The sequence below is a fragment of the Rhynchophorus ferrugineus genome, unplaced genomic scaffold (assembly GCF_030347505.1).
Source record: "Rhynchophorus ferrugineus isolate W39M unplaced genomic scaffold, kcgeb_rfMv2 rfM8, whole genome shotgun sequence".
NCBI lineage: Eukaryota > Metazoa > Arthropoda > Insecta > Coleoptera > Curculionidae > Rhynchophorus > Rhynchophorus ferrugineus.
Genome location: NW_027472587.1, coordinates 23,693,453 through 23,709,232, shown reverse-complemented (window position 1 = coordinate 23,709,232; position 15,780 = coordinate 23,693,453). Strand labels below are relative to the sequence as shown.

The following is a 15,780-nucleotide window of genomic DNA, read 5'->3' as shown; positions in this document are numbered from 1 at the left end:
ATCTATTATATTTGGTTTTACTTATATTTCATGCGCCAAATAGACCAAAGCAATTAATGGTAGAATTATAGGAGATAATAGTCTGAAACAAAAAGTATCGTATCTTACTACACACTACACTTGTGCTCTAAAACAAGCACAAGCTGTGGTGAAAAAATGTAAGCAAAGTTATGTGCAAATCACATATGACCTTACACAATTCAAGCAATAGAAAACCAAAAATCTTTTCACTCATCTTAGTCGTAGAGTAATAGAGATGCTACTCAATAGGGGACTCTGGCGCTAAGTTTTGCTTTGCCCAACATCCAGAGGCCGCCATAATGGGCTATTCAACTAATTTGATTGGTCAATTTCAATCTCCATTACAGGCACCTGTAAGGAAAATATTTTACTGTGAAGACATTTGATTGGTTCATTAGTAATAGGTTTAAATCAAATCAAAATAATCAGTTAAAGTTAATTTAGTCATGTTTAAATAACCAATAATATTTAAATAAAAAATATATAAAAATAAAAAAAAAATTTGAAGTAAATTTATTACGTGAATTTTATTTTATTAATTAAATATAAATATAATATTTAAAAATAAATAAATATAAGTATATAACGTAAATTTAAAATTTATTTTTTTATTTATTTTTAATTACTTAAAAAAAAACATATCTATAAAATATAAACATTAGAAAAAAAAGAAACTATAAGCAATAAACTTTGGTGCGTTAGAAATCAAAATGATCTCTTCCGTCTTTATCCTTTTTCATATTAGTTTAGTGCCATCAATTTAATAGGATCAGAGCTTTGTCTTTTTGTTTTTTTATACTGAAAGCAATCTTTGAGTCGTTCCCTCTTAATATCCTGTTCATCTGTTTTCCTCAAAAGTATATAGCACACCTTGTTAGTACATTTAATATTTTATCCGAACGATCATTATGAATTAATGAAATTAATTATGAACACAACTGAAGGGTTTTAAATTAACTTTTCTTTAAAACATTTGACAAAAATGTTGTTATATTATCGATGTGGCAAAACCGCTGAATAAAATAAAAGACATAGCTCAAAGACCTACTGACAGTATAATAAAACAATTTGTTGGAGTCTGTGGCACGAGATATTGTCTTGCCTCTAGAGAATCAGTTTCAATTTGTAGGTCCACTAATTTATTCATAATTGTATGTAAACAAAAGTCACACTTAATTTCTTTTTTCAAAAGTTTTACTAAATGACCAGTGATGTACACTACGGTACAACGTAAGATTTTCTTTGCTCTTATACGAACATATGGACTGAAGTTATAGAGTCAAGTAATTAACAGTAAGAATGAACAGAAAGGGGGCTGAATTAATACAAACTTTATCATTGCCTTCCGGAGTTTGTTAAAATCTCGAAAACACTTCCTTCGTACACTATGGTTGTGGACCTAGAACGATTGAAATAGGCACTACAAATATAGCAAGACAGTTTAGAAATTAATGGTAAGAATTATGAACAGAAATGTGACCTACTCCTTCAATTTACCTTCTGTATTATTTTGATTTTGATCCACTTCCATTTGTACATATTCTGGGCTCGTAATATTATTTTCACCAATACTTAATTGTTCATAAGTACTTAAAGGAAAGTTTAAATGTATCACAAAAATGTCTATAACGTGGTAACGATCATAAATCTGTTTCATATTTAACCCAAACAGTTTAGGATATATAATGATTAGTACTCATTTCTTATCTCTTAAGATCGCCGGGTATTTTTTAATGGAAAACGATGATGTATTTTCTCATTATCTGTGCATCCGGGCATACAACACTTCCTAGAACGAGAACGCATTTCAACTACCGACTTGTATATACTAATAAAATAAAATAATAATATAATATATAAATTTTATAAAACCTAACAACACTATTCACTGTATAAGGCACATTGAAAATGGTGTACAAAATAAATAAACAAGCCATTGAACGAAATGAACTAATTAGATCCCGTCGAGGCTCTTAGCACAGTGAATAAAACAAGTAATATGTTAAAAGTAGCGGCTTCTACATGTTGGACGTCGTAAAACACTTCCCCAAAATTTCCTATAAAGCTAAATCTCTATTTCTCTATGATATTAGTTCATTTTATTTAATGACGGCTATTTTAAGGCAACATGAATTTTAATAAATGAATATGGATTATCTCATGTTATGAATGAGAGCAATATTATCGCTTTTGGATCTGGAATAATCGTAAGTAAATATTTCAAACGGTACATTTTGATAAATTTTTTTTTAAGTAGATGTTATGAACCCGATTTCATAAAAGTATAAATTTTTAATGACCTTCTTCAATATCAGGACATAAAAATATCACGTACATCAGTTACAGTAGATAGAAGCATAAATGAATGAATTATAAAAATGAAGTATAAAAATTTGTTGCAAAAACAAAACAAGGTGATTGCGGGAATCAACATAGTTTTATATAATTCATATCCAACTTTTCACCTACTATATAAGCTTATCGAAGAGCATTCGTCTTGCAGATGATAAAATATTAGAAGGCAATACTTCCCAAGACGACGATGCCAATAATTATGATTATGAAATCGATGACGATATATTGGCCATCATATAGAAATAAAATTTCCGATATCATAGACTTTTGTATTTAAAAAAATATTGATAGCAAAACGTGCAAAGCTGAATCATGCTTCGATGTATCATCTGATCACTCACCAGTTATGATAATAGTGAATTCAAATATTATCAACAAAAGAAAAGCACGTTCTTTGCATAACACCAAAACTAACTGGTCATTATTTAGAAAGAAATTAGACAGCTTTATATCTCTAAATTTACCTTCTCAAACAAAAACAGATACAGAAATAGCATTAAAAATATAAAGAAACTATACAAGATGATAGGAAATAAAACAAACAATACTTAAAGAAATCAATGCTAAAAAAGCTCCTGGTTTTGACCTAATTACTGGAACAATCTTGAAAGAGGTCTCAGAATAGTGCATCATATTAATATGATTCATATATAATGCTATGCTAAGACTTAATTACATTTCTGGCACTTGGAAAATGGCTCAAATCATTATGATTCTTAAACCTGGGAAAAATTCATGTCCCCTCATATCGTCTTATAAGCCTGTTACCTGTGATCTCTAAACTATTCGAAAAACTATACATTGAGAGACAAAATAATCGCTGAGGAAAGAAACATTATTCTAGACCATCAATATGTGTTCTGTAGAAAACACAGAACAATATAATAAATACATAGATTAGTCAACCAAATTAACAAAAACTTAAACGATAAAATACATTTCTCGATATTTCTCAGGCCTTCTACAAGGTGTGGCACCCTGGACTGCATGTTAAATTGAAAAAGCCCCATATGCACTGCCAACTGCTGAAATCATACCTCACAGACAGACATTTTATTGTCAAACATGGTAGCGAATACACTGACCTACACCCAATATATTCGGGTTTTCCGCAGTGCAGTGTTCTTGGCCCATTGTTATATCTTACATATACAGCTGATCTGCCGACCTCAAGAAACACTACTGTGACGATACACCGATTTTATCATCACACGAGGGTCCAATATCAGTCGAAATATACTTCCAACTTCATCTTATTAAAGTCGAATTATGGTTGAAAACGTGGCGTATCAAAGCTAATGGTGGGTCTTAAAATTGATTAGAGGAACTTTGTAGATAGATTTGGAAATAGTAGATAAAACTATTTTTATATAACCTTATACACATCGTTTCTCTGCAAACTGCAAACTAGATTAACTTTTATTATTATTTGTTACATGTAAACAATAAAAAAATTAAATTTTTTAAAAATAAATTGTTTCAGATGAAAATTGTGAATACTAGAATGTACACAAATCGCCTACCAGAATGAAAATGCATAAACGCAGTACAACCGATATCTTCATTGTGTGATTAAATTAACTTTCGAAAATGTGTTTATAAACTCTTACATAACATTTTTAATTAGCTAAAAGATTTTGTAAAAATGCCCCGAAATACGCTGTCCTGTACCCATTTTCCCAATATAAGTCAATTTCGCCAAACAAACTCTAACAAAAAAAAATTTAATTAATATTATTAAATTACGAATTAATTAATAATTACAATTAATTATTAATAATACATCGATTTACTTTTTTTTAATTAATAAAATAATTATTGAAAAATGCATGCTCCAGTTTAAATATTTTAAGTGAGAAATAGAAACAACAGATAACCTAAAAATGAATATTCATTCATATAATATAATATTCACGCACAATTTGAAATTAATAAATATTACAATTACATATTCATTGCAACAGTAAACACTGATTTGACAAATTTCACGAGAAATCAAGTAAACATTTTTTAAATTGAAATAGTTTTCTCTATATATTGAAATGACAATTCCAAGTATTGAAAGTTCCTAATTCATGCTTTCATTACATGTAGTTTCCCTAATTGCAAAACTTAAAAAGACGTGACCTTCTTTCTCTATTCAGGGCTATAATTAATATTACAATTTTTAGTTTAAAATGAATTTTACAGCTTCAAAAAATGTAAACAAAGGAATATCGAATTTTGATAAATAACAATATAGCCCAATATACCACCAATAATTAAAATAACCACTAAACACATCAAATATGTATCAAATAGAGTTCAGTAATATTTTATCATTTTATTTGCACCTACGCAGTACATGGTTGTAGGTAGTAGGACCTTGGCGGCCAGGTTTATTATATCCCTCCGTTCTATACTTGATACTTCTTCCTGCCATACGGAATCGCCTGGAAAATAATATATTTAAATTTTTCATTAATTATAAAATATTTACTTTTAAGTAATCAGATAATTTATCCTTCACTTATTTATCTTTTAAAATTAACAAAATAACATTATGCGAATTTAAAAATAAAATAATTTTTGTATATCCCGAATTATATCCATAATTTTTTTCCAAGAATACCCAATATACAAAATCTAAATAAATATATCTTTTGGCTTGTTTAATATTTTCAATTCCAATTACATGACTATCATATAATTGTGTAAAAAAGTAATTTTTTCCTTTATAATTTAATACCATTTCGCACTTTCACTCCTTGACCCTGATTTGTTTCTGCTAATTTTTGCAATACCGCTGGTTTTTGTTGTAGTTGGTGTTGTATTAGAAAAGGTATAGCAATATAGTTCCATACTGTAAAACCTGGAATATTACTTCGTGTTGCGAAATTCGATAACAAGTTGTCTGTTATAGTATTTGTATTATTAACTATGGCTGAAGCTAAAATAAAAGATGTTAAGAAAGTTTACATTGACATAATTCGACAAAACTTATTGTTACTTTCTGATACGCTTTTGCCATATTAGATTTTCTCTATTATTAAAATTTCTATTATTTAAAACGAATTTCCACTAGAATCATCCCTTGCCATCCTATTAAAAAATTTTTCTAAAAACAAAATTTGAATGTCTTAAGGTTGCTGCTGGAACTATCATTATTCTACTTAATCTAAATTAAAAGAGATTGGTTTCAGTCAATTATAAAGCCAAATTGGACCTATATGGTGCAAATATAGAGTTGCAATACGATATCAAACCAACTAGTAATCCAACGCACCCAAAACAATATTCTACGATTAATTACCAATGCTTATGGCTACGTAACCAACTAATATCTGCACGATGACCTCGAAATCAAATGAAAACACGAAGTGATCCAACATTTCGACTTAAGACTTGATATAGGGCTGCCAAATCATGGAAACGTGGAAGCAATACAGTTTTTGGACAACACGCAAGAAATTAAAAGTTTGAAACGAACCAAACCACATGAACTTGTTTAGCGTAGAAGTGTATTTTTAACTTTAGCTTAAGTAGATTAGTTTTCTTTTAATTTGGAAGATACGTACCGATGTATTAATGGCGTACTCATCTTGCTTGTGTATTAATGCAAGTATAACAGAACATTAGCAATAAAATAATTGCAAATTAATATTTTACTACGCATATCTAATGTAAGATGAAATTAATAAAAATAATGTTAACGTAAACAACCAAAAATGTCAACTTATTAACCGATTTTTGTATTTTTAGGCTTACAGATGAGGATATTGCTCCCGTACTCATCAAAGGTGAGGAAATATCTCGAAATTTAATACGTCTTATAATTATGTATGCATATAAATCCGGAAAAAATAATGGGTTTTAGAAACGTTCAGTGTTCAGGATATCTGACTTCTATTAACAATAAACTATAATGGTTTTATTCATTTTAGAAAGAAACTATATTGATGTATTATGTGTATAAATTAATAAAAATTAAAAAATATCTTATATGTTTGTCTTAAATTTAAAATATTAATTAATATTAAAAAGAGTTCACAAATCATTAATCACACTATGAAGATATCGAATGCCCTGCGTTTATGTGTTTTTTTTTATCCAGGTAGGCCATTTGTGCATTCTGGTGGTTGAAAGGCGAACGCTTTGCCACTGTATTACTTTGTTATTGTAAATGCTGAAGGGCGGATCATACGGACCCTCTATCTACAAAGTTCCCCTATCAATTTTATGACCCACCATTAGTGTCGAAATAACAAACAGGTTTACGACGATCATAATCAAGTCCTTTTGATAATCTATTATTGAGACAAATATGGCAATTTTTTGCTTTTCACTTCTTCTCGAAAGTTTTTTCCTTGATCTGTTAATTAGTTTGCTCGTCATTGAAGAGAACCTACCTCTCGAATATGTATTTATGGCCCTCTGATATTCATGTATAGGCTATTAGGTTTATGGCCTTATTCATGACAAATTATCTTCAAATAACTTATATTTTATTATTATGAAAGGTTATACATCGTATATCAATTAGAGCTTTAATAATGAAATATATAGATTATACCAAGTATAAATAAAAGAAATTTAGTTATCGATCTTACTTCAGAGTATATATCTGGGTTTGGAAGAACGTAGAGTGTAAATGAGAATAAAAATTCTTAAAATCTGTGTATCTAATTGGTGGTTTTTCTGTTTTTAAGTGCTATAAACATCATACCCTTACGTTCTGTGACAGACTCTTAATAGTGTCATCAGCCATTTCTGGAATCTTGCCTGAAATAGTAACAAAATTTACCGCTTACTTTAGTAAAAAGAAAACAGATCTGAAGTAAGTAAATGATGAATAGTTTTTAGTAGATTTAGCGAATGTTAATTCTGGGGTAATTAAGTGATGTATTTAAAGTACATATTTATTATTGATATGTGTGTTCACTCCCAATGTGGTCATACATTTTAACGTTATAATTTTTTTAATAATATATAACCTTCTAATTGTATGTACTTCTCATACTGATAAACGCTTGCATATTATCGAGGGCCCTGTATTATTAAAAAAAAATTAGAATTATATATTTATTTTCTGCATGGGATTTACGTGGTATCATGTGGTGTCTCTTTCGTTGCAATACTAACGGTTAATATCATGTTACAACTTTAGAACATGACCGAAAATCAGGAATTGATCAGTGGAATTCCACTTCTTGAAGGAATGGCTGAGGATCAATTAGATACGTTCGAAGAAGCTAATGCCTTACATAAAGAAACATTGCTCAATCTTACTGATGGAGATACGATTGGTGGTGATGATCCTGAATTAGATGCAATGAAAGCAAGAACAAGAGAGATGGAAGAGGAAGTACAGAAATTGAAGGAAATGCAAAGTGAGGTTAACAAAAAAATGAATATGGTGTGTCCAATTGGCTTAAGTAAGTATTTATTGCTATTACTTTGTGTAATTCATTAGAGCAGTATGCATAAATACTTGAATGGCGAAATTAAGATCTAGACAGCATATTTTAAACAAATAATCATTAGTAATCAATTCCATATCATTAATTCTTCTTAATTATTTTGATATAGCTTGTATTGTTATGAATATAGATATTGTTAAAAGAATTCGAGTATTATCTTTTACAGTGTGGTAATTATATAATTTAATAGTTCATGTGATTTTTCAGAGAGCCGCTTATACGTGTCATTGGAAGATAAAATAGAGGTAGATAATCGTAGTATTTACGTTGGAAACGTAGACTATGGTGCTACCGCTGAGGAACTACAACGGCACTTCTATGGATGCGGTCCGATCAATCGCGTGGCGATTTTATATAATAAATATAACGGTCATCCTAAGGGGTTTGCCTATATCGAATTTTCAGATCGGACTTCTGTCCAAACAGCAATGACTATGGACGAGTCATTGTTCCGAGGACGAACAATTAAGGTATGTCCATTTGAAGTCTTTAAATTAACGTGATATACGACCTTACTATCTGATCTGCTTTAGGTAATGGCCAAACGAACTAATCGACCTGGAATATCGACCACAAACCGACCTCCGAGGGGAAGAGGTGGATTTGCATTTAGAGGCACGAGAGGTATTAGTAGAGGCGCGTTTTATGGCAGTTGTAAACCAACGAGTCGATCAAGGTGAGCTACGTCACTAATTTTAAAAGTAGAAGCATTCTTTACTTCGTAGTATTACTAAAATAATCTACATATCTTTAAGATAAATTGATGCTATGTTTTTTATTACACTATAATATTCAAATAGTTTACAAGTTAAACAAATGGTTTTTAACCGAAAACATTTAAACAAATTTGATATATTATTTTTTTAATTCAAAATACAATTCCTTACGTTATATCTTTAATTATTAAATTAATCATGACGTTTATAATATTGTTGCTACTAAATCTGTTAAATGAAGTGTTTTGTTTATTGTCACCTTCAATGTTTCACATTTTCACCTCAATTTTGTAAAATTAGAAACGGATACTGTATCTAAAAACGCACATTCTCACTTGGAGAAAATACTTGTAAGAAATAATGTAAAATAAAAGAGGTTTCTCTTATCAGCTATAGGCATAATTACAATCTTTTCAATAAAACCACCAATGCACATTATAGACGACGTCGAATGTCCAACTGCATTTGGCAAGTGTGTGAAACTGTAAAATTCGTTTTAATGTAAAAATTATAATTCAAGTTATTGTCCTGAATAGAGGAAATAGGTCGCAACTTTTTAAGTCGGGAGTAGCGAAACTATATACTTTTTTTATTACTTGATTTAAAACAGCTTTTGTAGCAACAAAAATTATAAGTACATATTAATAAAACACTCAAAAAAACTAATACTATGGCTAATAATTTGATTTTAGTAATCAATGTAGGTATTTTATTTAGTGTATTTCTTTATAGTATGTATGTGTTATGGTTATGTCTGTTATTTTTAGAAGGGTATTGCATTATTAGATTCATGTGTTGTGCTGATCATTGTCCTTCCGATATATATAAAGAAATATTTCATTCTAAAAAATGTTTACTTGTTTTTCTTATAATTTGGTTTATGTGTGGTTTTTAATTTTCACCTAAATTTTTTTGAAATAACTTATTTTTTCATTTTTAGGACTTACAGACGAGGATATTACACGCCGTACTAATGAATAATAAGGAAGTACCTTGAACCCTGATATGTTATAAGATTTATTTGTATACATATAAATTCGTAAAAAGCATGTCTCATAGGAATATCCAATGATCCCTGATGTTTGAGTACGCCTGTGTGGTAGAGTGGCAGATTTTTTTGTATAAATCATTTTTCATTATTTGCTATGGCAGCATGTGTTTTTAGGATATTACAAATTTTGAAATAAAAATAAATAATATATTATGCGTATAATTTAATAAATTTTTTTAAATATCTTATGTTCTTCTTTTATCTTATGCTTAGTTTAAAATAAGGTGAAGGCAATTAGTGTAGCCCGTTAGATATATTATAAGGACTATAAGATTTACACAAATTTCTTAAACTAGGAATATATATCGAAGTTATCTTTTAAGGGGGCGATGTGTCATGAACAGCCTAATCGGGCCAATTTTATGATTTTTGGCCTACTAAGAACTTAATTAAGGGTTATAATTTTAAAAAGTTATTTTAATCAGGCAATTAATATATCGATTGCCGTGCGTTATGTCTGTTTATCCATGTAGGCGATTTGTGTACATTCCGGAGGTCAGAATTTTCATCTGAAACAAATTTTTCAAATAATCGTTTTTATAAGCATCTTTTCTATGTAAAGTAACGTTACAAAAACGAAAATATTTTTTTCGAGACATGAATATCAAGTACGACTTTTTACCATTTCCTAAAAAATAGTAAAAATGAATATTTTCCTTAGATTTCTAGTTCACAGAGAAACTATGAGGATTATATTATTTATAAACTATAATGAGGATTATATAAAGAGAAATTTTCCAATACCGCAAGACATTTAAGACTGACCCGTACTATGTCAGGCACTAGACCTGTTACATCAGAGGAGGCTCATTAAATAGTTGTATTATCGATTTATGAAAAAAAAATTAAACATCTACACCTATTTCCCTTGTTATCGAAATGATAAATATGGTACATAATTTTTTAAATTAATCTCATAGAACGTCAACAATATGCCCGTTTGCAATATGTATTATTATATGATTTCAGTTATATAATATAACCGTCCTGATATGTTGAAGATCACTTCAGTAAGTGATATGCTGTATAGCTTATTATCTAAATCTTATTCTAGATACAATTCTAACTTATCTTAAAGCCTATGCTAACTTATTTTAAAAACTATTCTAAAGATTATTAAATCTCACTCAATTAATTAGTTCATATGGTAGTTTGCGTTTGAGCCTACGCACTACATGTCATCGCGCATATTTAACTGTTTGGCCAGTACATTCAGTTTTTTGGACACGTAATATTGGGCATCAACGATGACTCACAATACTTTATTTTGGAACCTCTGGAGGATATCTATGTTAGATTCGTTAGTAGTACCCCACAGCTCAATACCATAAGTCGAAATGGGCCAAAAACTGTTGACTTATACAGCAAAACTTTGTTATCTAATGATAATTTAGATTTACGCCCTATCAGCGAGTACATTTGGTTGAGTTTAACCCTAACCTGTTTGTGCTTTGTCACTATATGTTTTTTCCATATCAAATGTCGATCAAAATGCACTCCCAGATATTTCACGTTGCCTGCTTGCGGAAGTTTATGATTATTCAATTTTACTGGGGGACATGCTCTTCTACAAAAGGTGAATGTCACATGGGTAGATTTTGTCTCATTTTATTTGATACGCCACGTTTTCAACAACAATTCGACTTTTTTAAGATAAAGTTGATGGTTTCTTGTGACTGATATTGGATGTTCGTCTGATGATAAAACCGCTGTATCGTCAACATATGTTGCAACAGTAGTGTTTCTTGAGGTCGGTAGGTTAGCTGTTTACAATATATATAACAATGGACCAAGAACACTGCTCTGTGGAAAACCCGAATGTATAGGGTGTAGGTCCGTGTATTCATTAACCTGTTTGACAATAAAATGTCTGTCTTTGACAACTGATTTCAGCAGTTGGAAGTGCATATGAGGTAAAAGATTTTTCAATTTAAAATGCGGTCCAGTGTGCCGCACCTTGTCTAAGTCCTGAGAAATATCGAGAAATGTATTGGAGTAATATTTTTTATTTTTATGTTTAAGTTTTTGCTAATTTGGTTGACAAATCTATGTATTTATTCTATTGTTCCGTGTTTATTACGGAAGCCAAATTGATGGACTGAAATAGTATTTCTCTCCTCTACAATTATTTTGAATCTCTTAATGTATAGTTTTTAGAAAAGTTTAGGGATCGCACGTAACAAGCTTATAGGACGATAAGAGCAGATATCTTCCAATTTTTTCCCAGGTTTAGGAATCATAACGGTTTGAGCCACTTTCCAAGTGCTAGGAAAGTAATTAAGTCTTAGCATAGCATTAAATATGAATCATATTAATTTGATGCACTTTTCTAAGAACTCTTTTAAGATTCTTCCAGTAATTAGGTTAAAACTGGGAGCTTTTCTAGCATTGATTTCTTTAAGTGTTGTTTGTTTTACTTCTTTAATAGTAAATTTCTGATATGGCAGGTTCTTTTGAAACGTAGTGTTAAGAAAGTCAACTATGTTATTTTCTTCTCTTGCAGATTTTTGAGATGGGTACGGATTAAATGCTGTTTTTAAATGTTTATTTCCCCTCTATCTTTATCATTGCTAGCCCTGGTATTGTTATCAATTTTAATGGGTGGATTAATAGAATTGTTCCTTATTACTATTTATTACCTTTTGTTTAATATCTCGCGCTAGTAGGTGTTGCGTACCATGCGGCCTCTTGTATAGTTTTCCTTATATTTTTCACTACTATTTATGTATCTCCTTCTGTTTTGAGAGGTAAATTTATAGATATTAAACTGTCTAATTTCTCTTTAAATAATGGTAATAATTGTTTTTAATAAGTTAGTTTTGGTGTTATGCAAAGAAGGTGGTTTTGTTTTGTTGATAATATTTGAGTTTACTGTTATAATAACTGGTGAGTGATCAGATGATTTGTACGTTTTGGTGTCAATATTTTTTGTAATATAAAAGTCTATGGTATCGGGAATTTTATTTCTATCTGACCGTGAATATGTTGGCTTAACAGTAGAGATATATTAATTATGTGCTGTAGGTTATGTGCCTTCACTGCTGAAAAATAAATTGTCAAGAAACAGTTTAATAATCCTTAAATTTGATTTCGCAATAATATAATCTTGTAAAAATTAAATATGAATACCAAAAATACGGAACAATATTAGTATTAAACTACAACACAAAGGTAGGAAATATAACTAAAAAATACATAATTTAAAATTATAAAATTAGAATTTTAATTTCAAAAGCTTTGATTGACAGATACGATTTTCAAAGAAATATAATTCTCTCATTGTATAATAGTGTCATAAAGAACGGATGCAACATAATCATCATCATCATCGCTTTCATTGTCATAATTATTGGTATCATCTTCTTGGGAAGTATTTTCTTCTAATATATTATTATCTCTGCAAGACTATTGGTTCTTGATAAGTTTATATAGTAGCTAAAAAGTTGGATATTAATTATATTAAACAGTGCTGATTTCCCGTAATCACCTTGTGTTGTTTTTGCAACATATCTTTATACTTCATTCATTTGTACTTCTCTCTACTGCAATTGATGTACATGATACTTTTATGTCCTGGTATTGAAGAAGGCCATTAAAAATTTATTCTTTTATGAAATCGGGTTCAACATCGGGTTCTGTTCACTTTTTTAAAAAAATTGATCAAAACGTAACATTTATAATTCTAACACCCATAAAGGAAATAGACGTTTACAGCGGTTGAAATAACTTCTTGGTTACCTTCAATTATTCCATTGACAGATTCAGAAGCGATAATATTGCTCCCATTCATTATATGAGATAATCCATATTCATTGATCGACGCTCCAGTTGCCTTAAAACAGCCATCATTAAATAAAATGAACTAAAATCATAGAGAAAGAGAGACTTAACTTTATAGGAAATTTTGGGGAAATGTTTGGCGACGTCTAACATGTAGATATCGCTACTATTAACATATTACTTGTTTTATTCCCTATGCTAAGAGCCTCGACGGAATTTAATTGGTTCATTTCATTCTATGGCTTATTTATTTATTTTGTATGCCATTTTCAATGCGCTCTATATAGAGAACAGTGTGGTTAGCTTTTTATAACGCGTATACTTTAAATTATTATTTTATTTTATTAGTATAGTAGCGACCCGCCCCGGCTTCGCACAGGTGCAATGCTGATACTAAATTAAATACACTACAGAAAAAATATGAACGTTGTATATAAAAACATAGCGGCCCGCTCCGACTTTGCACGGGCATAAAATATATATGCCTATGTCACTCAATGAAAACATGATTAAAATCGATCCAGTATTTTTGGTTCATTCATTACTGCCCTTGGCCTGCACGCATTAAATTTGGAGTAAAACAATTCCTCTTCCCCTATACTTACTATGAAGATTTCCTGCTATCTTTGGAATATCTAAATTCATACAATTTTTATTACATTACACATTTTTAAACGCAAATTTTAAATTTGTAATATCTCCGAAAATATTTGTTTAATTTACATGCTGTAAGGAACCATATTGATCTATATTAATTGCACACTGTATTTAAGGTACTTAATTCGATAAGGATTAATGCCGTATTGCTTAAAATAGCTTCGTAAATAAGCCATTTTCTCACGTAAAAAGTAAACAATAAAAATAGTTAATGTGGGTTATCCCTAAAAGATAAACATATACCATCGCGGACTTTTTTGTAGACCTTTTTATGGTGTACAATACTGTAGTACATTAATTTGATCTAACTCGTAGGGTTAGGCAGCGTTTTTGCTAATTGCTAAATAAGCCTAAAAAAATAGGTTAATTTACGACATCACGTTAGAAACCTCTAAAATTAGCAATGTTGCCTTAGTATATTATGCATGTATTATACATATAAACCTTCCTCTTGAATCACCCTATCTATTGAAAAAAACCGCATCAAAATCCGTTGCGTAGTTTTAAAGATTTAAGCGAACATAGGGATATAGGGACAGAAAAGGCTTTGTTTTATACTATGTAGTGATACAAGTCGGTAGTTGAAATGCATTATCGTTCTAAGAAGTGTTGTGTGCCCAGATGTACAGATAATGAGGAAATTCATCATAGTTTTCCGTTAAAAAGGTACCCGGAGAACTTTAAGAAATGAGTGGGAAACATTAAAAATCCTAAACTGTTTGGGTTAAATATGAAACAGATTTATGATCGTTACCATGTCATATACATTTTTGTGATACATACATACAACTTTCCTTTATATACTTATTAACAATTAAGTAATGGTGAAAATAATACCACGAGCCCAGAATATGTACAAATGGAAGTGGATCAAAATCAAAATGATACAAAAGGTATATTGAAAGAGTCGGTCACATTTCTGTTCATAATTCTTACCATTAATTTCTAAACTGTCTTGCTATATTTGTAATGCCTATTTCCATCATTCCAGGTCCACAATCAGGGTTTCGAAGCAAATTTTATCGACATTTTAAGAAAATCCGGAAGGTAAGTTTGTATTAATTCAGCCCCCTATCTGTTTATTCTTACTGTTAATTAGTTGACTCTATAACTTCAGTCCAGATGTTCCTATAAGAGCAAACAAAGTTTTACGTTGTACCGTAGTGTACATCGTTTATTTAGTAAAACTTTTGAAAAAAGAAGTTAAATGTGACTTTTGTGTACATAAAATTTTGAATAAATCAGTGGACAAATAAATTGTATTATTATACTACCAGTAAGTTTTTGAGCTATGATAATATAACAAAATTTTTGTCAAATGTTTAAAAAAAAGTAAATTTAAAACCCTTCAATTGTATTCATAATTAATTTCATTAATTTATAATGATCTCTCGGATAAAATATTAAAATTAGTAACAAGGTGTGCTATATAATTTTGAGGAAAATAGGTGAACAGAATAATAAGAGAGAAAGATTCAAAGTTTGCTTTCATTATAAGAACACAAAAAGGTAGGACTCTGATAGATCCTATTAAATTGATGGCACTAAACAAATATGAAAAAGGAAATAGATGGAGATAATTTTGATTTGCAATGCACCACTTTGGTGCTTTTGCTTTTTGTTAATGGTTTTATATTTATGTATATAACATTTATATTTTATATATATATTTATTTAAAAAAAATTACTGAAAATAAATTGAAATATTTTTCTTACAGGTGCCTATAATGGAGATTTAAAT

At 29.7% G+C, this 15,780-nt stretch overlaps 2 protein-coding genes across 2 annotated transcripts in view; one reads left to right on the top strand and one right to left on the bottom strand.

Annotated features, from left to right (window-relative positions):
• The window catches only part of eEF2 (eukaryotic translation elongation factor 2), a 171,230-nt gene that overhangs the window by 100,260 nt on the left and 55,190 nt on the right, over positions 1–15,780 (bottom strand). The window lies entirely within an intron of this gene.
• On the top strand, positions 7,526–9,525 carry LOC143200596 (polyadenylate-binding protein 2-like). Its single transcript, XM_076411083.1, has 4 exons — positions 7,526–7,790; positions 8,043–8,305; positions 8,369–8,511; positions 9,492–9,525. The coding sequence occupies exons 1-4, from the start codon at positions 7,526–7,528 to the stop codon at positions 9,523–9,525; spliced, it is 705 nt and encodes a 234-aa protein (XP_076267198.1).